General features: G+C 54.6%; 1 protein-coding gene across 1 annotated transcript in view; it reads left to right on the plus strand.

The window, feature by feature from the left end:
* Positions 1-1178: 1178 nt before the first annotated feature.
* Positions 1179-25611, plus strand: part of PRSS12 (serine protease 12) — a 44759-nt gene continuing 20326 nt past the window's right edge. The window contains exons 1-7 of the mRNA XM_054562135.1: positions 1179-1677; positions 6828-6966; positions 8865-9043; positions 12732-12882; positions 19916-20094; positions 21047-21188; positions 22717-22913. Coding sequence (XP_054418110.1) covers positions 1179-1677; positions 6828-6966; positions 8865-9043; positions 12732-12882; positions 19916-20094; positions 21047-21188; positions 22717-22913 — 1486 coding nt within the window. The remainder of the gene's footprint in view (positions 1678-6827; positions 6967-8864; positions 9044-12731; positions 12883-19915; positions 20095-21046; positions 21189-22716; positions 22914-25611) is intronic.

The following is a 25611-nucleotide window of genomic DNA, read 5'->3' on the forward strand; positions in this document are numbered from 1 at the left end:
GTTTCCTTCAGGTGCTGCCTATACAGGTTTCCTGCCCTGCACTGCCCCGCGCCTGCGCCCAAAAGTGAATGGGCACCTTCCCGCGGCCGAGCCGGGCCCACCCGAGAGCGGAAATCCCCGGATGCCCAGTTCCGGTGGTGTTTTAAACTCGAAGCCAGCTTTTCTGTGGGGTAGGCTGGCTGTGGCGAGGGTGCAGGGGAACTCAGGCAGCTGAGAACTGCTGGCTTTGGAGAGGCGCGGGCCTTCACCCCGCACAGCCGGGCAGGTGTCAGGGCTGGCGCCGGGCAGAATGTGGCTTCTCCGGTTAGAAGGGAAATGTGGCATTAAGAGGCCTCGCTGCATCCCAATAATAACCGAACAACCGGAGCTGTCCGGGGCTCCGGGAGGAAAGTGGGCGGCAGGCAGCGACAGGCTCCAGCCCCCATCCCCCATCCCTGGGTGGGTGCGGGCACTGGGCTTCAGCGACCGCGAGTTGAGGCCTCGGAAGTGCTGGGCAACCGCGTAAGCGCTGGAGCGCGGAGCAGAGGGAGCGCCTCGTCCGACTCGAGCCCCGCTCAGTCTGCCGGCGTCAGCGCGCCTCGTGGGCCCGAGCACTGCCCCCGGGGCTTGTCTGGGAGAGCTGCGCCCGGACGCGTCCCCGCTTTTCCTGTCAGTACGGAGAACGGGAGCGGGCGCGTGGGTCCAGGAGGGAGGGCCGCAGGGCGCGGGCTGCGGGGTGCTGCTTGCTGGGTCAGGGGGGCTGGGATCGGCCCCGCGCCGGCACCTCGGCCCGGCTAGGGGCAGCGAGGGCGCGCTGGGCGTTGCCGGCGGCGGGTCTGGGCCGCCGGCCGGGCCGGCTGACAGCGGGTGCCGGGCGGGCCGAGCGGAGTCCGCGCCCGCAGCCAGGGGGCGGCGGCGGTCCGGCTCGTGCAGCCGGTGGCTACCTGGGCTCCGGCCGGCCGCTCCCGGCTGGTCGCCTCGCCAGCCGACGCTCAGCGGAGCTCCAGACCTCAGCACCCGAGCGGCGGGCGCGGAGGCGCGCGGGAGGGGAGGTGCGTGGCAAGGAGAGGCGGTCCGCGCGGGGGCGACGGGGCTGGGGTCGGGGGCTCCAGGGACGCTGAGCCCCGCCCCGTCCCTCCTCCCCTCCTTCAGGACCCGAGGAGCAGGGGGCATGGACCAGACCCCGCTGCTCTGGCACCATGACGCCTGTCCGCTTCGTGGTGGCTCTGCTTTTAGCGGCGCTCCCCGAAGTGGTCGGCTCTGATCCAGTCCTCGGTTACCCGCTCCACTACCGCCACCGCCATCCTCCCCCTGCGGTTCCCCACTTTCCTTACCACCTTTCCACCCTGCAGCGGTCGCCGAGGACGCCCCCGTCCGCGCTGGCACGCGCCCTGCGACCCCCGCCGGCGCCCCGTGCGCAGCGCCCGCTCGCCCTCCACGCGGGGCACACGTCCCGGCCGCCCCCCGGGGACTGCCCTGCCGGCGGGCCCTGGGTCAACGTGACGGACTTTGGCGCCCCGTGTCTGCGCTGGGCGGATGTGCCCCCACTCCTGGAGCGGTCGGCCCCGGAGAGCTGGGCTCCCCTGCGAGGGCAGCGCCACAACTTCTGCCGGAGCCCCGAAGGCGCGGGCCGGCCCTGGTGCTTCTACCGTAACGCCCGCGGCCGGGGAGACTGGGGCTACTGTGACTGCGGACACGGTGAGCGGCCTCAGGTGGCAGGACTCGGGCAGGCGGGGAGCTTGCCTGGCGCGGGGGGGTGGGAGGGGGCGGGTCGCGGGGGTCGCCGTGCCCAGGGCGGTGGTGGGCTGCGCTGAGGTACCTGGCGTTGTGTTCGCCGGGCGCGGGCGCGCTGTGTGTGTGGGTGTCCGGGCTGACGGTCGGTTTCCGCCCAGTGCCCTATCCCAGGTGCCTGGATGTGGTCTTGTCCTGCCTGGACCCCGGGTGCGTGCTTGTGTGTGCACGCGTGCTTGTTTGCCTGTGGGCTTGTGTGCGTGCGTGCGTGTGTGTACGGGCTGGCGTGTGCTGGGTGGGGGTGTGTGCTCTGCCTGGGTCAGCTTGCCTTAAAGGCGTTACAGTATTTACCCACAAGGGGCAAAGCAGAGGAGATAACGATTCCGACTACGTGCGAAGAGGGATATTTGACATAATAAGACAGCGTCCCACAGACCAGATTTGGAAAAATGTTGCCTTATTTCTATCATGACCTCTATTTGAAAAAGTGTGGCAAAATTTCTGGGCCAAAATAAACTTTGTCAAAATGATGCTCACATTCTGGGGCACAGAGTGGCAGTATCATCACCGAGACAAAAAAGAAAGGGAAAGGGGTGGACAATAGTTCACCCTTTCACGGTCTTGGGGAAGGAGCAGTTCGATGTAGCCCAGGGCAGCTTCTGGGAATGCTGTTCCTTAGCCGTGGGTGTGATTTGTAGATCATCAGGATTTGTGGGTACAGAGAGAGAGTTGGTAAGACATTTTAGTTTTGTGATAATTAAAAGCATCACATGAAGAGATTTAGTGAAAGCGAATCATCTGCCTTACAATCATCTGCCTTGCTTCGTTTTGAGTTTGGGATTTTGTTTAATACGAGGGTTTTCTTCAGTAGCTGCAGAAGAAAACCTTACGTCCTAAAGTGTAAGTGTTCCTTAAAAACAACTGGCAGCTCTCTATCCAAGCTGCGGGGCTGGGGCGTCAGGGACTGGGGTTCTGAAAGACGCCCCTGCACGTGTTGGAGGGAGTTTGCAGGTCAGCTTTCACAGCGCCACTCTCTTCCTGCAGAAGTTCTGTTTATCTGTGTCTCCGATTGCGTCGGTGCTTCCAGTTAAAGGAAAGGAATAGGAAGGTTGAGACCAGTTACCCTTCATCCTACAGCATGAAGTCATCGCTGTCCTCCTGGCTCGTGGTCAGAATGACAATGTGGCTGTGAGACTTTTGCATGACATCAAGCAGAGAGCCAGGCACTGCCCCTCATTTACAGAGAGTGGGCGTTCACAGGGAAGGCGCGTGTTTAGCGCACATTGACGTTGCCTCATTGCCCTGCTATTGTATTGCAGTTCATGTTTTGTAAATAGATACAAAAAGAAGAAAAATGGCATTGAGAGGTGAAACACTGCCGTGGTTGATCGCTCTCTTTCTGGCTTTATGCTACGAGGGAGGGGAGTAGCTGGCTCTGGGACGCCTCTCGCCCCCTTGCGTCCAACAGAAACTCACCCCCTGCGGCATCACAGCCCCCAGGATGCTGCGGCGGTCACGGCGGAGCCCCGCCGGACAGAGCTCCCAGCCTGCATGGCAGCCGTGTGTGCTTCCCAGAGCCAAGGGGCTGAGTGCCAGAGAAACAAAAGAATCTGTCCGATGGGACATAGGCGCCCCCACCCCCCAAGTAAAACCCCCAAACCGGGAAGGTCCCGGGCTGGCTGTGGAACCATGTAATCACTTCCTCAGACTCAGCCTTGGTAACCAGCCCATGGCTTATTTTTCACTTTCCAGTTGGGCAGAGCTCACCCCCTCAAAACGACTGGCACATGGGGACCCATGCGGTTCTCTCGGTCCTCCCCCCGCTCAGGTGGGCGAGCAGAGCTTTCATGGCGCGGTGGAAGGGTCTGGGGTGGTGCTTTAGGAAACACCGGGCCTGTTGTGACTCTGTGAGGTGCCCTTCTCTGGAGAAAAGCCGCTCTTCAGCGGGTCATTCGAAGACTCCAGCTCTGAGCCCACACCGAGCCAGCCTGGCTGATCAGAACAGCTGGGGCAACTGAGCATCCACTCCGTGCGCGGCACTGGGCCGAGCGTGTTCGTGTTAATTTTCTCATTTAACTCTCATAGCAGCATCATGAGGAAGTGTGCATTTTCACCACACAGCCCATTTTGCTCCAGGTCTTTAGTTATGGAAGCACGTGGAACTACCTGTGGGGTTAACCCCTCCCCTTGGTAGCCTGAGGACAGGTCTGAAAGGAAGGAGGAAGGGAATTATGTTTGGTCCAGTGTGTATGATCTCCAGCCTCTCATGATTTAAAACTATCCAGGATTTTCTTTCTTTTCTTCTCCCTTTACAAAAACAACCAGGACAAAAGGAGAGAACATTTATAGTCATGGGATCCCTCTGTTAGAATATAAGCTGGAGGCGAGAGCCGCATATCCAGTTGCATCAGGAGAAATGAGGAAGTTGTGGAGGGAGGTGGAGAGTAGGCCCAGGCCTCCCTGAGGGGCGGCGGGGCCCTCCGGCGGCGGGACGCCTGCACCCTGAGGAGCAGGGAAGGCCGGGCCGGAGGTGTGACAGCCGACAGTCACAGGGGGCCATTGCTGGAAGGCGCGCCCTGGCCCCACGCAGAGCACGCGTTCTCAGGGTGGGCGGTGGGCGTGAGAATCGCGGGGCGGGGCTGGGGAGGGCCGGTTGCCGCGCAGGTTCCTGGCTCCAGCCCCCAGAGGCCAGCGAAGTCATGCCCGGACCTGGCTCAGGAATGCACGTCGCCGACCAGCGGTCACAGTGATGCCATTGCCGAAGACCCTTGGTCACTGTCAGGGAAAACCATGGGTGGCAGCAGAACCCACTTAAATCATCGTGTGCTGGTGGGTGGCCCTGTGGACTCCTGGTGGCCCCCGTTCTGGGACAGCCCCGCTAGGCCAGGGTCACACATGTGGTGCCTTGTGCGGGTTTAGAAAATGGCATGGCTGGTCTTTTGTTGGCCCGTGTGGGGTGCGAGCAGCCTGGCCGTCACCGAGTGCGAGCCAGGCTCTGTCCCGCCCTGCAGGGCAGGCGAGGAGGCAGCGGCGGCTGACGGGGAAGGGAGTCGCCGCCGTCTCCCCGGTCACGGCCGGCCAAGGGGCAGTGGCTTGACTCTGTGTTTGGAGGCCCTCTCTGTCACAGCACGGAAGGGGGACCAACTGCAGGTGCCTGGCGACCGAGGGGTGAAACGACCTCCAGAAGTGATACTGCCCTGCGTGACTGGTCTTTCAGCAGAAAGAGCGGTTCAGAGGTATGAGTTTGTCTCACGTTGTGCGGACCTGTTCATAGGCGCCTACCCCTCAAATCTCCCAACTTTGTCAAGCAGCAGGAGGTGCTCCTTCCAGTCCACCTGGTGTGTAACGTGTCAGTTATGAAGTTGGCCGAAAGCTGTCCCTTTGTAAAAGAGGCTGCATCTTGATTCTGTGTAGCAGGTGCTGAAAAACATTTATTAGCAATACCAGATTTGCTACATTTCCTGGCTGCATTTTAAATATTGAGCTGAATCTGCTTTTCAGGCTAAGGCAGATATATTGTAAGATACTTTGATTTACCAGAAATATACCCATGTGTACCATATATGGGCAAATAATTTTTGACAAAGGAGCCAAAAACACAATAGAGAAAAGAAATTCTCTTCAATAAATGGTGCTGGAAAATTGGAAAACCACATGCAAAAGAATGAAACTAGACTGCAGAGTGTCCCCATGTACCAAAATAATTCAAAATGGATCAGAGACCTAAACATAAGACCTGAAACAATAAATTACATAGAAGAAAACAGAGACATTAAACTCATGGACCTTGGTCTCAGGGAAGAGTTTATGAATTTGACCCCCAAAGGCAATGGAAGTAAAGGCCAAAATAAATAAACGGGACTACATCAAACTAAGAAGCTTCCGGACAGCAAAAGACATAGCCAATCAAAAAAAGGGCAACTGAATGGGAGCAGATATTTGCAAACAGCAGCTCTGGCAAGGGGTCAATATCCAAAATATATAAAGAACTCACACAACTCAGCACCAAACAGTCCTATAAAAAAATGCTCAGAGAAATTTGTATTTCTCCCAAGACAACATACAAATGGCCAACAGATACATGAAAAGATGCTCAACTTCACTAGCCGTTAGGGAAATGCACATCAAAGCTGCAGTGAGATGCCAGCTCACACCTGTGGGAATGGCCGTTCTCAAGAAGGCAGATAATAGCAAGTGTGGGGGAGGTGGTGGGGGAAGAGGGACCCCCATTCACTGCTGGTGGGAGTGCAAATTGATTGCCCCCGCTGTGGAAAAGAGTAAGGAGGCTCCTTTGAAATTAAGAATCCAGGTACCACATGACCCAGCCACCCCTCCTCCGGGTATCTACCCAAGAATTTTGGAAACGTTTATTTACAAAGACACGTGCATCCCTATGGTCATTGCAGCATCGTTCACGGTAACTGAGGCATGGAGACAGTCCAAGTGTCCTCGGATAGAGGACTGGATAAAGGAGAGGTGGCGCGTGTGTAACATGGAGCACGGACCAGCGACCAGGAAGCAGTGAGAGGGGATGGCGCGCGAGCAGCGCCCCGCCCAGGGGCCAGTCCCACCAAGGCGCGCTGCCCGGCCCGGTTCCCCTGGGGTGAGCGTCAGGCGCAGGCAGCCTTTCAACACACGCGCGCCTTTGGAATTCCAGACATGAACTGTAGGGGAGCTACCTGAGGGGGAAGCGTGTTACTCTTTTTGTGGAGCAGGAAATCAGACAGAAGAAGCGAGGACCCAGCCAGTGGCGGCGAAGCCATAGGCAGCGCCCTGTGTTTGGTCTGCTTTCTTGGCTGAGCGTCCACAGCGAGAGCAGGTCACGTGGGTGATGGGGCGCCCCGGGGCCCGAGGCCCGGGATGCCGCCGAGGAGCCCAGGCTTGCGCTTCCACGCTTCCCCTCTCGGAATTGCAGTTGCGCTTTCTGTCCGCCTGGATAAAACGACAGTGTGTTAATTAGCACTGCCGTGAGGGTGTTGATGACCGAGACCCCTGCTCAGTCTGCATGGACGGGAAGAAGCCCACGCGTGACTGGCGGAGGCGAGGGCGTTTCCACGGGCCTGCCAGTGGTCCCCGTTGCCTGCCATTAACAGGCTCTGGGATTCCTTCCCCTTTAGGGTTGGTCCGACTGCGCGGCGGCCCGGATGGCTCGGAGGGCCTGGTGGAGGTGTGGGCCCGGGGAGCCTGGGGCGTCATCTGCAGCGGCCACTGGGACGACACTGCCGCCTCCGTCGTCTGTCACCAGCTGCAGCCAGGGTGAGTCCTGCCTGCTTCCCCCAGCCCCGCTGGTCTGTGAGAGCCTCTGAGGAGGGGCGGGCCTCCCGTCTCCCTTGCTTGTCCTCCCTCCCCTCCTCCCTCCCCTCCTCCTGCTCGCCCAGCAGGGCCCCAGCCCAGGACTGAGCCCTCGCCTGTCATTGCCCCTAAGCGAATAATTGTTTGGTCCCAGGAAGCAAGGAACTTAATTTGAAGAATTGTGATTCCTCCATAGCCGGGGGGCCCTAGGTCGCTGTCATTTGCTTTAGCTTCCTACTTGCAGCCACCCCCAGATCCTGCAACCAGGGCGTGAGGGAGGGGACATCCCCTGACGCCCTCCGGCCAGCCACTCTGGGCCGAGGGAGTGCACCAGGAGCACAGGCTCCACTTCGGTACCCACCGTTTTGTTTTTGTTGTTATTGTTCTGTTTTTGTGTTGCTTTTCCATTTTCTGAGTCCATGCCACATGCTTTTCTTGGTCTTTATCACCATAGATCTTTAGATGGCATGGAAAATACCTTGCTATGAAAAGCGCAGTTCTAAAAGATGAAAAGGTTTGCAGTTTACAAGTATTTTGCATTGATGATCAGTGAGTGGTAGCATCTGATCCGATGACCCTATCTGATATGGTGGCACTGAAGGCAAGGTGAGTCTACGTCAGTGAGGTCAGCAGGGACTTGGCCAGCTTCCTGCAGTCTTCCCTTGACTCGGGTGAAGAATGGGTGCTCAGAAAGGCAACCCGGGGAAGGCTCAGGTGTTGTTAGAGCCGCAGAGAGGCGCGAGCCCTTAATCAGGTAGGAATGTTTAGAAGCGGCGTTTACCGTGAGTCTGGAGGAGAGGGGGAAGGCGGAGCCCGTGACCCTGGAACTGTGGGTGTAGGAATGTTAAGCGCCGATGGTGTCAGTGAGTATGTTGCTTACAAAGAACCCTGGCTCACTGCGAGCCTGAGGATGCGATGTTCGTGGGCCACAGTCAGCGCGTCCTTCCTGTGCACACCTGCCTGCGCTTCCCCCCGGGACTCAGGGATCGGGGAGGGACACACGGCCTCTGAGGCTCCGGCCTGTGCGGGGCTGCCGCTGCTGTGGGTGAGTGTGCAGCCCACCCTTCTGCGAGCTCGCCGCAGCCCCTCAGAGTGCCCCTCCCTGATCGGGGCGCGCAGCAGGGCTGGGCAGCCCCACGGGGCTGCCCTCTGCACACGGCCAGGCATCGGCCATGCTCCAGACATGCACTGTTTGCTCAGTGGGAGCTGGGTGGAGGCCGTTCTAGAGATGACCATGTTCAGCTGGTAGCCATTTCATCGTTTAAAAATTTAATGTCAACTTGTACACATAAAAGCTTGTTGATTAGATGTGTTAGAAGCGGAGCTTCTCTGCATGTTACTAATTTATTGTTGGTTTCAGAAATGGGAATGGATTGCCTCCCTTGATACCATCTTGCTTAGATATAGTCATGAGGACCGTTTGGAAACGCTAGGCTAGTGGACAGGAGTGAGGAAGCCTCCTCACGCGGCCAGACGTCCCCCTGTCTATGCCAGGGGCAGGCGTGGGCGCACTCAGCTAAGATCGGCCTGCCACCGAGTCCACTCTAGAACCCGAGTCCCACGACCGCCCCGCAGGACACACTCCTCCCACAGGCCTCCCGGTGCCCGCCTGCCTGCGGTCTCCTAAAACCAGCCGTGGGCGGTGAGGGCGCCGGCATGCCGCTGGTTGCTCGAGACCGGCTGAGGAGATCACCACTGGGGTCTCCCCGAGCTGGGGTCTCCCGGAAACTGGGTCATCCGCTGTGGTTTCCCTTTTCTTTCACATCCATCTCTATGGACTTCTTCCAGGTTTAAAAATCCAGGTTCTTTGATACACATTCACCTACCTTTGATAAACCTAACATCGATCCCTGCATTTCCAGGAGAAAAGGAGTAGCAAAACACACCCCGTTTGCCGGTCTGGGCCCTATTCCCATTTACTGGAGCAACGTCCGTTGCCGAGGGGATGAAGAGCACATTCTGCTTTGCAAGAAGGACGTCTGGCAGGGCGGGCCGTGTCCCCAGGAGACGGCTGCTGCAGTCAGGTGCAGCGCCGCCCCTGGTAAGAAACTGTTTACTCTGCTGTCCTTTCCCTGTGTTCCCAACACGACTGCGGATGAGCAGCGCCCTGGTTCCGAAGGAGGCTTAAGGCCTGTGGGAGCCGGAATCACCGCACCCTTCAGCCGTGACTGAGCAGTCTCCGGAGCAGTGCGTGTGACAGCTTGGGTCCTGTTTGACTTCACGTTTAACCTTTTCCGTTTCATCTAATTTGCGTACAGAAATGTTACATACTGTACATGAAACACTTGTTTTGGTAATGAAAGATCATGATGGACTTGTGGTAGAAAAACGTCTTGAAACCAAATATAAAATACAGCAAGTGCCACAAAATATTTTCCCTTTATGGGGCAAAATGTGATCTTGGTACCATTATTCCCTGCTGAGTTTCTTAAAATCAGTTGCTCCCTCGGCTGCCGTCTCCTTTAACACCGTTTACTGGGTGCAAGGGGACCAGGGCGATGGCTTCAGTCCGCAAACCTGACTGCGTCCCTGTGAACGTCCGTAGAGGAGGCACCCGCTGCCTTCACAATGACCTAGGCTTTCCTGGGGACCATGGTGTATTTTAATGGCCCCCCGAAGCCCCCACGCTGTCACCGAATCCCTTTTTGCATTTTCCTCGGTGATAGCAGCATAGCCACATGTCCCAGGTCCTGAAATGCTGGCTGCTGGCACTGGGCAGTGGTTTCTCTGTGAGTGCAGGTGGCAGGGGAGGGGGAGAGAAGCTCCCGCCCCAGAACGCGCGGAGGCCCCACGCAGAGCTGTCCCTGGCAGCCGCTGGCAGCCCCGTGGCCCAGGGTCCGTGCGGGGTGCGCTCTGAGCCCTGCTGCCCTTGCTGGGCGGCCAGGCGCCGGTCCGCCTGCAGGTCCTGCAGGTTTCCGTTCCCTTCCTCTGCTTCTCTGCCTCTGGGCAAAGCTACGTGCGGCCAGAGCCTGGCCCTGCGTTGCTGCTCCGTGGGCGACGTGACCGGGCTCCGTGGCACTCTGCTGCTCTGTGTGTTCCTGCTCATATTCTCTGTTCAGCCTGGTCAGGAAAGGGCTTAACGTTGGCAAGCAGCGGGGTAAGTAAAACCCAGAAAATGATCATTGTTTTTCTTTTGGGATATCTATCTATTTAAAGAAAAGACTCTTTCTGTTCTCTACAAGCTATCCATTTGTTTAAACTGCGGTTGAAAATATAAATTTAAGGTCATTTATAAACATCTATAAAACACAGAAGGTTGAGGTAAATTTGAAGAGTGAAAAAAGACGCTCCTCCAGTAAACTACCCGAGCATGTGGAAGCCAATGGCTGGAGTCAGCGAGTGCTGAGGCCGCTGTGAGGCACAACGGCAGGCCTTTAGTGCACTTTTTAGTTGGGAAATGACATTTACTGTCTTGTCCTCTAGAACCCCCTGCCTTTCCGCCATGTGCAGAGCAGGAGCATGTGTGCACATCCTGGATATAGGCAACAGCAACCGAAATGAAGACACCTGGGGCTTTATTTGATTTGTCTGCAAGTTAAACATGAGTCAGCCACTGCGCTGCATTCTCTGTCACGTGATTCTGTGTGTATTTTTTGGGAGGATGTGGATGTTGGCTCAGTTTTGTCCTTGAGCTTTTCTATATTTTCACAATCACATATACAACCAGAAAACCACATATTCTAAAATAAAACACGACATTAAAAATGTAAGGTGATATACCACAATGGTTCTGGGTTGTAGAATATTTTAAATTTCCTCTTGGAGCTTTTTTTTTCCTCTGTTTTTTTCTAAGCTTACCATGGTTGTAGGGGGAGAACAGGCAGGGGGGAATATAATAACTTAAGAAATTTATACATTTTCTTATCATTTTTTTCTATATTTTCCAAGCTTTTTAAGGAAAAAGTACACATATGCAAATTTGTTTCCTACCATAATTCAGCCATCAATTAATTATAAGAAACTAATATACAGTATTGAGAACAGTTATGCTTGTTAAACCTGTCATTATTCTTTTGCAAATAAGGGCTAGCTGACATAGAAGGAAAGTGCACTAAACATGAGTGTATGCCTGTGTGCAATGATCTGAATCTCTGCTGCAGAGCTCAAGTGTGGTACTTGAAAATAAATAGGAATATACAGATATCACTTACTGAGAGCCGCTGACCCTGTGGACCCCTTAGAAGATTGTTTTGTGTGAATCAGTGATCAAATTAGCATTTGGCAGAAGATGCAACGGAATTTCCTCATAGAGACCCAGCCTGTTCTGAGCCTTTTCCAATATTATAGCCTTTATTCCAGAAAAAATAAGTCGCCTTGCTATTTCCCAAGCACATCCAGTGCTGCCCTTCTGTGCTTTTGCTCATACAGTTGGCTCACTCATCCATAACTCTGAAATCCCACGCGCCCACTGTGGCCCCTCAGCTACCAGCAGCCTTCAGAGAGGCCACGGTACCCCCGTGGGGAGCAAGCCATCTTGCCCTGAACCCCTGCGGCTGGGCCTTCTGGCTCTCGTTTGTCCCCCATTCCCCGTCCTTGGGCAGGAAGTGTCGGAGGGGAGGGCTGTCCAGCACCCCGGTTGTGCCACCAGCACCCAGGCAGCACCTGGCCCAAGCAGGGGCCTCACATCTGCTCATGAAGCAGGATGGACCGATGCCAGTGCCGGCCATCTCTCCCGTTTCATGGTCTTTCTAGACGTTTGCTATCCCATGTCAGTCCAGTCTGTCAGCACACATTTATTCCGTGCCTTCTGGTGCCGGGCTCCCGAGACGCACAGTGACAGGAAAGGCACCCTCTGGCCTCCCTCCCAGTTGACAGGAGGCAGGTACCTGGCGTGTAAGCCATTCAGTCAGTGACAGCTTTGGGTAAAGGTAATTGCTCTGATGAAGACAGGGGGGCAGCGCAGTAGAAGGGCGCCCTGCCCCCCACCCTGCCGCAGGAGCTGTGTGGCCCAGGTCACAGGGCAGGCCTCCTGAAGAAAGGACGTGCCAGCTTTGAGGAATGATGCCAAGAAGGGGCAGCCTGAGGCAACCTGGGGGGACTTCGCTCCAGGCAGAGGAGCGGCAAGTGTCCGGCCCGAGGTTGGGTCTGGCTGTAGGTGGTTCAGGGCCGGGCGGAGGAGGGCACTGCAGCAGTCCGAGGCCTGGAGGGGAGGGAGAGCCTCAGGCTGGCCAGGGCCAGGCCAGGTCAGGGTGTGGAGGCCTGACAAGGACCCTGCAGGTTGCTGTGCTCTTAGTGGGGGACAGGAGCCTGTGCTGGCTCAGGCCCATGACACCCACCAGTGTGGCATGTGCCAGACATTCCCTCTGCCATGTTTCTGCCCATAGAGATATGCCTCTGTACTGGAAACAGTTGTGAGTGCTTCCTTAACAACGACAGGCTGATCATGCTGAAGGTACTGGAGGCAAAGTTGCTGTCACCACCGCAATACCATGGGCTTTGCGAGTTTCCAGCAACAGCAGTTTTGAGCGTTTCCTCTGGTTTCTGAGACTGTTGGCAAAAGTTGCATTTGGACTGCTTCCTCTTAAGTGCTGTTTGTGTGAATGCAGTTCAGTTTGGAGTATTTTGACTGGCTGAGATGATCATAAAGTAGATATATAAGTATATGTCCGTAGCACTGAAGTGGCTTAATCAAGAATGTTACTCAGAATGGGGAAGAAACGGGATAGAACTAATCTCATTGCTCAGTCTCATTATGTGAGTTTAACTGTCTCTGGTTTCCCATGGCACAGGCCCGGAGTCCCCTGTCCTGCGCCTGGCTGGTGGCAGCAGTGAGCGCGAGGGCCGCGTGGAGCTCCTCCACGCTGGTCAGTGGGGCACCATCTGCGATGACCAGTGGGATGATGCCGACGCAGAAGTGATCTGCAGGCAGCTGGGCCTCAGGTTCGTTTTCCTTGTTCTTGTTCTGTTTTGCTTTCCTTTTGGAATCTGGTATTTTTGTACCCAGGGGCAGGTACCGTGTGTTTGTGTTTAAATTGCACATGTCCTTGAACACATCAGAGGAGCCGGCTTGCTCTTCCTGCCAGGCCATAGGCTCCCAGTAGAGAACGTGCGTGTCCTCTGCAGTCCCCTCTGCTTGTCTCTGGGCTCTGTCGGAGCCTGTGCCTTCCCACTGCTCCGAGCCATGCCAGCCCTGTCCCCCGCAGCGACCTGCCAGTCACACAATGAAGCCACCTGGTAGGCTTTCATCAGAGTCCCATTTCTCCCCCCAGATGTTGCCTGAACTTCTGACCATGCGTCCTTATTGTTAGGTGTGTGTAGAACAGGGATGTTGATGAGTGTACAAAGGGGATCGCCCCCATCTGGGGAGGAAGTGAAGCATGGGGTGACCATTCGGGAGCAGGAAGCTCCAGCTCCAGCGCTGCCAGACCTGCTCCCAGTGGTTCTGAACGGCGGTGTGACAAGCGCAAAAGCCTCTCTGAGGCCCCGCTAGGCCGGCTTTTAAAACTGATGTTTTACTTACATGTGGAACGTCTTCATTTAGCACTTTGTGGGGACGTTTCTCTGTCCAGGCATCTTTTTGTGCCGTGAAGCATTGGCCTTGATGTTTTTCAGTTTTGAAACTTGAACTGTTTACACTCATTTTTTTCAATTCTTTCTGTACTTCACCCACCTCTTTTTTAAAACTCTGTGTTTATATTAAAGTATGTTAAAGTGAAACACAGACAGTTTACCTCTAACCACTTAAGTATGAAACTTCTAAAAGACCCCGGTCCCGTGGAGCCAGCCCCTCCTCCTCTCAGGGACCTGGCAGCCCTTCCTGACCACGCCCAGGCCCTGTCGCGTTCCAACTCCCCTCGCTGCGCCGCCGCGTCCTGGACGGCGTCTGCCTGCAGCAGGCCCTGGGCCTGGCCGCGCCGCGCCGCGGAACGCGGTGTCCCTGGAGTCTGTCCTGGTCCCGCACCCACTCTTCCTTCTCCATGGAGAGGCCAGGCCAGTGGTTCTAGATGGGGTCCCACCTTCCAGATGTGCCTCATTTCTTCCTCCCAGTGTCACCACTTTTATGCCTCTGCTTCTTGGAATTCCTGAAATTGGAGCCTAGGTCTAAAGGCTTGATATCACCACAGCAAGTGTAACATTTCGGCTGGAAATCGTCACAGGCGACGTGTTGTCACCTCGCACCTCGTCAGGAGTGAGGCTTGCCCACGGGGGAGGCGAAGTCAGAGCCGCGGCTTCAGGTGAAGTCGCGTTTTCGCCGTCCCTGATTCTGGGCGCTGAGCGCTGCCGCACAGCCCCGTGTGGCCAGGAGGGAGCCCGCCGCTCCATGTCTGCAGGGCGGATGCCCCTGGCAGCGCAGAGTGCGGTGGGGACCGTCCCAGCCCTCCCCTCTGGAGGAGCCGGGGGTGGGCCAGCCGGTCTCTTCTGAGGAGCTGTCATCAGTCGTTAAGTTGTTGTGACTGGGTTTTGAAACTGTCCTGATCGAGTTTCAATTTCAAGACCAGTTTTCCTCTGCTGTCCAGGTGTTGTTGGAGTGAGCGTCGCCTGGGCCTGTGGGCACACAGCCTGCACTCGGCACACCTGGAGAGGGGACCGTGTCTCTGAGCTGCAGTTTCCTCGCCTGCAACACGTGGCCTATTGCATGGAGTTCCGTGTCCGTTAAGCAGTTCAGCAGCTCAGCGTCCATAGCAAGCGTACAATATGCTGTGTCAGTCGAGGGCAGGCTTAGTAGGGACTGTGATATGTTATAGTTGAAAGACATTATTAAACATTCAAGGTGAACCGGCCGTTTAGTGGTGAGGTTATCAAATGCTGTTCCCTGGTCCAGAGCTTCTACTGAGTCCGCTGTATCTCTGGGTTTCCCATTTTAAAACATGCTCATTATTGTGTGTGTTCGTTGGTTATCAGTTGTGTGGTCTGTGAGGTGCCAATTGATTTTCATGTTACTGGGAAACGTGTGTCTTTGTCAAAAGTTTTAAGAATTATGCGGGTATAGTAAGTAATAGCATATTTAACATTACCAGTTACAGTAGGGATTACTCTAAATTTAACCTAGAAGGCATTTTAAAATCGTTAATATATTACTGTGGGAAAAAGACAAACTGTTTTTGCTCAGAAAAATATATAGAAAATGGAAATGACACGCTATGGATATTAATTATAGTTACAGTTACAGAAGTGATTCTAAAAGAAAAGATATTTCCACTCACATAAACAGCTCTTAAACGAAGACCATGTTGACAAGCAGCAGCCTGTTACGCAGAAAGAGCACACAGAGCCATCGTGAGGAAGACCCTGTCAGCGCTGAGCACGTGTGTGGGATCTTTGTCACCCATTTGCGTGTGTTCACGCCCTTCCCGCGCACTCGCTCATGGCTCTGTTTTGTGTCACCCGCAGCCAGCCCCTTGCTGGGCACGGCTTGCATCGGGTTTCAGGCCCGACGCTCTGAGCTGACACTGTCCATTTGCCTTTCTCTCACTTGACCGTATACCTCACAAAGCTGCATTAAAGCAGTGGGCTGCGGTCGCTCCTCCTCCAGGGTGTGCTTGCTCACTCAGCGGCACAGTGCTTTTCGGTGGATTGTCTTTAACGGCACAAGACTGATGGCTGACTGTGTCCTTCCGCCGCGGCGTCCTCAGCTCTGTTGAATTCCCAGGGGACTCGGTCGTGCCTCCCGGCAGTGACAGCAGCAATTTCTTTGGGAGATGCTTTTCTGTTGACCCTCATCTTTTAATGGTGCCTGTGGGTTTGGGCAGTTGGCAAGCTCCCTAAATACAAGAGGGATTACTGTACTTAAGATCCTCAAAGTTGATTAACCCAGAACTTGGAGAAAGAGGGGGAGCAGGAAAGGAGGCAGCCAGATGTTAGGAAACGGAACTGAGGTCGCATCTGGACGCCGCAGAGTTCCAGGTGGAGGCATTTTAATTAGCGTTCCTTTTATGCACTAACATTAAAGCATTTCTTACGTCTTTCAGAACTCTTAAAAGCACAGCTTAGAACTGTGACATCATATTTAAGTGTGTGGATGTGCTGCAGTTTGCATAGGAGTTAAACATTTTGAACACTTCTTTCCTCTTAGGTTCTTTTTTTTTTTGGCTCTAAAATTATCATATAAAACCATGTTATTGAGTGGTCAGAATAAAAAACTCTTCGCTCTTTTATTTCACTGTTCTTTAATTTTAAAAAATATTTTATAAAAGCGACCCTAAAGAGAGCCTGGAGTGACTGAGCAGGAGAGGGAGCCGCGTGGTGGAGGGGGAGGCGGCGGGGAGGCGGCCTGGAGGCCGCCCTGGGCCGGAAGCCGTGCGGGCGGTGAGGCTGCCCTCGGAGGCTCAGGGCTCCTGGTGCAGCATGTTTCTCCTGTCACGCTATTTGACAGACAGCCGTGTGTTAATAAGAATAAACAGAAATATAGGGCTGAAGGAAATAGGGACGTCAGGAAAGAAAAGCTGGTTTTTGGAGGAAAAATGCATCTGTTCTATATAATAGCCTTTGAGGAGCCCAGCGCCTCTTTGAAAAGGCCCGGAGGTTGGGGGGCGGCGAGCTCGGTGCCCAGGCAGCCTCGTCGCCCAGGGCTGGGTGACTCTGGGCGAGTCGCTGAGCCCTCCGCTCCCTCTATACAGTGGGGAGGGCACCGTCCTGGCATCACAGGGAGAGGATGACTGAACACACGGAAAACTGTCGGAGCGGCGCCCGGTGTGCTGCACGCTCAGCACACGTCGGACACCGTCCTTGGGGACGGCGGGAGCCGAGCTCCAGAGAGAAGCCGAGGACACTGGGCGTTAAAAACGAGTTCTTTCATCCATAGGTTAAAGTGTCACAAACTGGTATTTGTAGTTGAAGGACCGATCTTTTCTAGCCTAATGAAGAATTGTCTTGCACAGTAGAATTGCCTAACTTTAGCTTTTTCAAAGTAGTTGCCGGGCCTGGAGATTGAGTTAGTCAGGTGGTGCTGTTTGGTCTTTTTTAGGAAAAAACAAACGAACACCTTTATACCACTAAATTCGATTTGTTAAATAAATAGGTTTTGGAGCGCTCTGGGGAAGGGTCAGACGCAGAGTCTCTCCTGTGTCCCTGGGGGTTGCTGTTCTGTAGGTCGGACAGTTGTACAGGAGACGCGAATGGAATGCGTTGCATTGGGGCACCTGCTTCCCAGGTTTGCTCTGTGGTCAGAGGGGAAGAAAGAGGCAGCGTGGGGATGTCCCCACCGATGGATCGCCAGCGCTGGCGGGGACAGCTCCTCCGCCTTGGCGGGGAGGAGCCAAGAGCAGCAGCCTTAGTGACTCCACTCAGCTCTTCACTCCCGTGGCTCCCGCGTTTTGCGTTGCTTGGCCCAGCACTGCGAAATCTCTTCAAGGGCAGAACTGCCAGTTTCTTAGGTATCCCCCCAAAGGCCAGAGCAGTCAGGAGCACCAGGAAACACCAGTGACTGGCTGAAGGAATGGGTGTGCATGTGACTTTTATCTTCTTAATTTTAACAACCTCAAAAATTAGCTAGAAAACCTAGGTTGTGTTACATTGTTTCCTAATGTTTTTTGTCCTCAAGTTTGTTTTCTTTTTCTGATTATTTTAATTAAACATTTTTGTGATCATTAAAATAATGTTTATAAGCAATGGAACATGTGGAAATATATAAGGAAGAGAATAAAACATCCAAGTGATCTTTGAAAGCGTGCACTCAAATTTTTAATGTGTTTGAAACACAGACACTCTGCCCAGCCTGTCCTGAGTCACTCTCAGCCAACGGGGGTTATAGGGATGGTTTGTTATTTTTTTCTGGAGAATAAAAACCTTGAGTTTGTAAGCGTTTAGCTTAAATATTATGTGAAAATGATACTAATCTTTAAAATCTCTAAAAATGGGATAGGTAAGAATGTATTATTATTGTTTTAACTTGGCCACTGTGAGATTATGCATCTTATCATGTGGTCAGTGCCCATGGACATTTTGTGTGTGTGTGAATAGTCAGGTTTTCTTCATCTTACTGTGTGTGTGTGCGTGTGTGCGCGCGCGCGCGCGCATTGTGCATTGGTTGTTTTGTCTTTAGTATAGTATAATAATACTGGGTTGGCAAAAAAGTCCTTACGGTTTTTTTTTCTGTAAAATAAGAGCACATTTTTCCTTTTCACCAGTAACTTTATTAATTAGGATATTTTGAGTATGTTGACTACCTCCTCTGTGGTAGAACGTTGACTGTGCTCAATGAACATCTCAATTTGATCACTGTCAGCTTCAACTGGTCTGCCTGACCATGGAGCATTGTCCGGTGAGAAATCTCCAGCACCACACTTTGCAAAGCACTTCTGACATGTTCGATCAGTCACAACACCTTCTCCATTCACTGCACACATCTTTTTTTGTGCTTCAGTTGCATTTTTACCTTTCTTGAAATAATAAAGCATAACATGCTGAAAACGTTGAGTATTTTCTTCCATCTTCAATATTAAAATGGCTGCACAGAAATGCACCGGTTTTGTTTTTTTTTAAATGCACGCTGATACGACAGCTGTCACAATACCATTTGTGTTAGGATTTCTTTTTTTTTTTTTCCTTTGAAATCTATCCACTTTGCTGCAGATATTAACTTCTAACATCTGTGGGGGCAGACTCCTCGGTGCCCACTGTACGAGAGCGTCAGCTAGCGAGTCAAGTGTCTGTTTAGGATTCTAAATGGTACAATTTTAACTCCACCAACATACCCTCTTGAACCTATTTTTCCTTTCGTCTCAGCTTCCTTTCCATCTCCTCCTATAAACATCCCTTTATGCCTCCCTTTGGCACACTCTCTGAATTTTAAACAGAAAGTGAGTCAGCTGATAACAGAATAAGTATTTGCTTTAATGGTATTTAAAGTGTTTAACTTTCAGATTTTTTTTAGTCGTGTTCTCATAAGAGTACATAAGAAAGGGTAAAATTCTCCCTTTAACCATAATGTTTACTGTTCAAGACTTTACCATTACTGGGCTATAATTATTTAGCAAACTTTTTTTTTCCTTCAGTATATTGTAAATTCTCAAGATGGTTGTTTTGTTATGAGAAAAGGGCAACTAAAGTAATTGGGGAATAGATGGCGCCATTGAAGAAGAAACGCCCTAATCTACAAATCAAAAGGCTCCAAGGAGCTGCAGCTGCGCTGCCCTCAACAGCCATCAGTTTGACGGGCAGATCTCCACCGGAGGCTGGGGTTCGAGGATGCCGTGTTGCTTTGAATGGTGGGAGAAGTGAGGGGAGCACAAATACTTTGAGTGAAGGGATGTTTTTGATGGAAATCTGTGTGGCTGTAAGAACTGCAAGTAGCAGGGGCTGTCATGAGAGCTTCTTTCTCTCTCAAGAAAGGAGCCCGAGGCAGCCGGCCTCAGGCCAGTCTATCCCTCTCAGTCCCCGGCCTGGGGCTCCTGGGGGCCGCCACCGCCGCCAGCGCCGGCCCGAGGGAAGGCTTGCGGGCAGCAGGAAGGCGGCTGGGAGCCAGGGCACTGCCCCTGCAGGCCGCTGGTCGGGGCACGGCGTCTGCACTGGGGCGAGTCGCGGTCTGGGAGGGCGAGCAGGTCGGGGGCGACGGGGGCACTGCCAAGCGGTGCTTCCTGCCCTGCCCTGGGCACTGAAGGGTGTGAAACAGTAAGTGCACGGCACATGTGTTTCACAAAAAACAAACAAACAAACAAACAAACAGGGCAGCTGGAGGAGGAGGGGAGGCTGGGAGCGCGCTCTCCTTGCGGGCAGCCAGGCCTCCCAAACACCCGGGTTCCGTTACCAGTGCGGGAAGGAGGGTAAAGCGCAGGACTCGCCCGGTAGCCCCCGGAGCACTCGTCGTGGTCAAGGGTGTAAAGAGTGACACACAAGCAGGAGGCAGCGAGTCCTGCGTGACCTGTGGGCGGGCTGACGTGGGGAGGGTGGGTCAGCCTCTGTTCAGCGTTGGCTGGAGCAAAAGAAGCCCATCGGGCCGCCTGCGCTGTCTGACCCGGACCCTTGCCTCGTGCAGCGGCCTTGCTAGAGCGTGGACGCAGGCCCACTTCGGGGAGGGCTCCGGCCCGGTGCTGCTGGACGAGGTGCGCTGCACGGGCAACGAGCTGTCTCTGGAGCAGTGTCCCAAGAGCCCCTGGGGAGAGCACAACTGCGGCCACGGAGAGGACGCAGGGGTGTCCTGCACCCCTCTGACGGGTAAGGCCGCCCCCCGCCTGCTGCCTGGCTCGCCCCGCGGCAGCCCCTTGGCTTGCTCCCCTGCCTGCTCTCAGTTGAGACAAGGCTACCGAACGCGCGGGAAAGAAGACACGCCAACTCCCGCACAGCAACCCTCGCGGCACTGTGAGGAAGATGCTGTCTCCCTCTTCGTAGGTGTTTCCGACTTTCTCATTTAAGGAGCAAACAGTCCTGTAAGGCTAGATCAGAAAATAGGGCTTTGTTGCAATATACAGCACCCAGTAATCAAAATGGCTTTTAAATCTACTTTCTCGGGGGTGAATTTATAATATTGTGTATCTGCTTAGAAGGTCTTCACAGGAGTCTCTGGGAACTAACTTCACTGAGGTCATAAGACTCGAGCTCCGATCTGTATTATCTGTAAGAGAACAAAGCCGAGGCGCACGCCCTCATTTTGGTAGCGCACGCGTGTCTGGGGGCCGCCGGACGCAGCACCATGGGAGCGCCCACTCTCCAGCCGCAGTAGCGATTCCTGTCTTCATATATATTCTTTCTTCATTTGCATTTAAAATTTTGAGCTATGTCTAAGTTACTATGTTTTCTTACTTTGTAAGTTTAAATGACTGACGCTGCTCATGCTTAAAGAGATTGAAGCCACAGGAATTCTCCCCAACGGGATTTAATTCAGAGAAGCCTAAATAGCTACTGTGGAATCATATCAGACTGTATTTTTCTGCTGCGAGAACAAGAGTACAAATAAAAAGGGAAGGGTGTTCTGTGAGGACGCACATGCCTTACGTCATCCTTAGCAACGATCCGGTGACCTCAGGCCACTGGCTGTCGTCCTGAAATCAGTTTAACAAGAAGGTCGGAGAGAGAGACCTCAGTGGGGCGATAGTTCTAGGGAAAGGAAAATGCTGTTTTGCCCTTTTGTGAGCTGTGTTTCGCTGAGTCTTGTTTCTCCTTGTGGCAGACGGAGCCCTCAGGCTGGCAGGTGGGAAGGACAGCCGGGAGGGCCGCCTGGAGGTGCTCTACCACGGCCGGTGGGGCAGCGTCTGCGACGACGGCTGGACTGGGCTGAACACCCACGTCGCGTGCCGGCAGCTGGGGTTCAAGTAAGTCCGGGTTACGCTCTTAAAGTCTGGCAGCCGCATCCTTACTTGCAGTCTCTGCATCTCCCCCGCCTGCCTGCCTGGCTGCGCGTGGAAGTATGAAAATGGGAAATCGCAGTGTTTCCTGGATGATAGAGAACCAGGCCCTGCTGGTCTTCTCCTTCACCTTCTGGCCGCTGCCCTCTTCTGGAGTAATTGGCGGGCGCAGGGGTGACATGCTGCCCCTTAGTGCCGTTCAAGTGAGACAGCACGCAGAGGGTGCCCGACTCCACCGCCACGCGCCCCGCCTCCTGGCGTCAGTCCTGATGTCCTGCATCTAAAGCGGCAGAGAGGCTGAGCCAGGTGCTTCGGGATTTCATTGTTTCCTGTCTCAGAGTATGATGATAATCTCTGCTTTTAGTTGAGAAAAACGGCCTTCTTGTCATGAGATGGCCTTTGGAACGCACCCTGACCTCGCTCTGAGAGCTGGGACACTGGGGCTGCCGCCGTTCTCGCCCCCACGCAGTGCATTCCCGAGCCGGGCGGCGCCTGTGTGCTCCTGTCCGAATGGCGCTCCCGAGTGCCCGTTCTGTGTCACGCCTGAGAAACGGGCCAAGTACTTTCAGCTTGGCTTCAGAGAGAGCTGACTGCAACTATTCACAAAACCTTAAAAATAGACTTCATTCAAGCTAGGCATGGCCGTGGTTAATATGTATTTTTTAAATTTGTAAAAGTAAAATAAAATATTAGCAAACGTTTGACTAAGAAACAAAATAAAAAACCTGTCCATGTTTTTTATTCTTACACCACCATTCACCTCTCCTGCATCTGTAAGTTTGCAATAGCTCTAGCAGTGTGTGTCGGATTTTTCTGTCTGCATCTCCACCTTTATTTTACTGCAGGGTCATAATTTTTAATAACAACCTAATTTCCACTGAATGTTTATACCATGGTTTACTAAATTTTTAGTTTAGTGCTTTTGTTACAAATACTGCTATCATGAAAATATAAGTGCATGTTATCGCTTACTATTTTGAATTTTGTGGACGCTGTCATTGTAATTATTGGGTCAAGAGGTATGACACACCAGCCAAATAAATAATGATATTTAATTAATAAGTACTTAATAAATGTCATTTCATCCTAAATCTGTTAGATTGAGGACTGTATGTCATTTCCACAGATTTAGATTCATAAATCCTTTTGTGCGGGAGGAAGGGAAAGCGAAGAGGCCCAGGAGGCCGCAGCGTCCCGTGAGCTCAGCGGGCTCCCGCAGCACGGCCAGGCCAGGGAGCGGAGGGTCAGCCGTCGGCCTCCGTTCCCACTGTGTGGAGGGCTAAGCCGCTGCCAGGACGCAAGCGTGGGTGGTGAAGGGTTACTGGTCAGCTCGTTGCATCAAGCAAAAGCTATTAAGATGATCCAAGTCTGTGAAGGAGTTCAAGACAGGAGGGAGGACACTTGTCCTCCAAAGTCATGACACTTAATTAGGCGGTTTGTGTTATATTTTGTGGTTCCTTGAAAGGAGAGACTCACGTTTGTTTTATTGCCACAGACACGGCGAGCAAGCCTCTGCAGACGCCTTCGAGGCGGGCTCGGGGCCCATATGGCTGGACGACATCCGCTGCTCGGGGAAGGAGCCCAGCCTGCTGTGGTGCTCCAGGTCGCCGTGGGGCCGGCACGACTGCAGCCACCGGGAGGACGTGGCTCTCGCCTGCTCCCCCGGCGGCCACGGAGACAGGCCGCCCCCGGGTGAGCACGCACTGCGCTCGGTGTCCGGGCTCGGTCCCGGGGTCCGCCACGCGACACACTTCTCACCCGTGACCTCTTTCGTCTAGTTCCCGCAACTCCCTCATTGTCAGTAATTTGCGTTCAGAAAAAATAATCTTGAGTCTTTCCAGCAATGTTACAAAATTTTTCTCTGAAAGTTGTTATTCTTAACCCAGAAGCCGAGTTTCTTTCTAGGAATGCTCCCAGTCGTGTGCATCGAAAGGTGGGGTCGAGGCCGCCGCGCGTGCCTTCTTGCTCACAGGTCCCTCCCGGGCCCTCCTGTCCCTGCTCCAGGGAGCTGTGGGTGGCGGGGCTTAGAAAGGGTGTCAGAGCAACGCGAGAGTCCTCCCCGCCCCAGGGTCCATTCCTTTGGTCGCAGGGTCCTGTCAGTCACCGGTCACGGGGCCTCCCTCGCGCTGGCCTGCCCCTGGGGTTTCAGGTCTCCCAGGCCTCCTGGGTGGCTTCAGTGGAGTCAACGGCTCACGCCTCTTTCCAAGATACTTGTCACTCTAGACACCCGCCGGGGACCTCGCCCCGCCAATTCCAAGTTAGTGCAGGCTTATGGTCGAACAAAGGTAATGAGCCCACCTAAGTCTTGAGGCGATTATGGATGAAGGTCCCCTTCTGAGCAGAGAGCAACTACGTGTCCTTCACAGACTCAGCTGCTGGCAGGGCAGGGCAGGGGAGACAGGAATGAGAAACGTGGGGGAGATGCTAAAGCGGACGAGCCAGGGCTCGAGCGCAGCTCTGCCGTCCCCATGTGACCGTGCGGATGACGTCCCTGGTCACGTCCGCAGGCGCGGAGATGAGGCCGCCGGCGGCCGCTGTCAGCCCCGGGGCTGCTCCGCCTGCCCCTGCCCCCAGCACCTCCCCATGCCCTCCTGTTCTGAGACAACAGTGAGGCTTAAATCTTCACGGTGTGAAATGGCAGAACTTGTTGATCCCCGCAGTATTAACCGTGTCAGGGACTCACATTGTCACCATGCACAGCTGTTCGTCACTGGACTCTAACCCCTGGGTCACAGGGCCCCCTGCACCCACTGGCCGTGGGCCGAGTGAGGCGCAGCGCGTACCGCCGTGCCCTTGGGTCCTGCCCGATCTTGTCTCCCCGCCGCTCCCCACCTCGCCCTGTCCGCCTGGGGGTGGTTCACGGCCCTCCCACGGCTGTGTGACGCCGGGGCACCTGTGTCTGGGGGATCGAGCCTGTTTGCTGGGAACGGACCCTCTTGGCCGCAGATGGTGGTGTCTGGGTCGGGCAATGTCCTGTGGAGAGAGGCTCCTGCTGCAGCTGGCGGGGCTCCCTGAGCAGGACAGATGCCACCATCGCCTGACTTCTGGGGGGGTCTGCGCGGTTAAAGGCATCCGTGTGGGCGGGACAACTAGTCTTAGTTCTCCTGAAAAGCTCCTCGATTCTAGGATTCTAGATCTATTTCTTAAACACTTAAAAAAGCCAAGGGAGGCAATTATTAATAAGATGTGTGATCATTATTGCAAATCTCTTCGGGCCTCATTTTGGTAACGTGTCTGTTAATGATTCATGCGTCTGAAGGACGTCACGTCTGACCCAAGCACCCTTTTGGAGTAGAATCACATTGCCACCTGTTCACCCAGCGACATCAATGCCACCCCACCGAGCAGGAAGGACGGCCTGTTGGGCACAGGACCATAGAGAGGGTCACGGGATAGGGACACACAACAGTGGCATTAAGAGAACCCCGAGATCATTTACTTTCTGGGCACTGTGGCCATGAGCTGGGGGGCTGGTCCTCTTTTCCTAGCTCGAAGGTGACTTGGGGACCTTCACTGTAAACGTGGAGAAAACCGGTCTCAGCCTCACCTTGGGTCTGGGGGCGGAGTGCTGAGGAGCAGGCGGTTCCTGGCGCTGACTCCCGGAGGGCGCCGGTCCCACAGCGTGAGCGTGGTGGCGGGCGGGGCCTATGCGGGAGTGAGGACTGAGAGCCGTCCCCGGAGTCTCAGTCCGCAGATGTCAGTGATTCCTACGCTGGCGTGAACGTCGGTTAAACGCTATTTCCTTCCTTTGCCGCCTGTTCCGTGCCCTTAGTCCTGGAAGGCGCTGCGCTGAGGTCCCTAAGCCTCGCCTGTGTGTCTCTGGCCCAGGGGGCCCTCCCGGCCGCCGGGCGGCCTAAAGCATGTGTGCCCGTGCGCGGGGGCCCCTGTAACAAAGTGCCTGACCCGGGGCTCACACGGCTGGTGCCCGTTGCCCCTCTTCTGGAGGCTGCAGGTCCAGGTCCAGGCCCCCCGAGGGCAGGGGCAGGGAAGGGGGCACTCGGGTCAGGCCTGCCTGTGTGGCCCTGCGATGGCGCCTTCCCCCGGGTCTTGCTCGGGTACGTCTGTCCATGCCCTTCCTTTTCATGAGGACACCAGTCACACTGGATTAGGGCGCGCCTAACGACCGCGCAGCTCAGCCGCCGGGAGCAGGCCGGCCGCAGCGGGGGCTTGCAGCTGCCCAACACCGCGCCTCCAGTGGGAGACCTCGCGTCTGCATTTGCCTAACTTGCATAAACCGCAGGGCCTCCAGGGTCACAGCTCAGCGGCCTTGAGGACCTGGGCCCTTCTCTGCCCTCAGCAGCGCCCGGGAGGCCGGAGCTGCCCCGCCGGCCCCCTTGGCTGCCTCCGCCTCTGGCACTGACCTGGCCCCCACGCGCCAAGGCTCTGTCTG

This window comes from Pteronotus mesoamericanus, unplaced genomic scaffold (genome assembly GCF_021234165.1).
Source record: "Pteronotus mesoamericanus isolate MK-2021 breed Mesoamerican mustached bat unplaced genomic scaffold, CSHL_Meso_final contig_163, whole genome shotgun sequence".
NCBI classification, from domain to species: domain Eukaryota; kingdom Metazoa; phylum Chordata; class Mammalia; order Chiroptera; family Mormoopidae; genus Pteronotus; species Pteronotus mesoamericanus.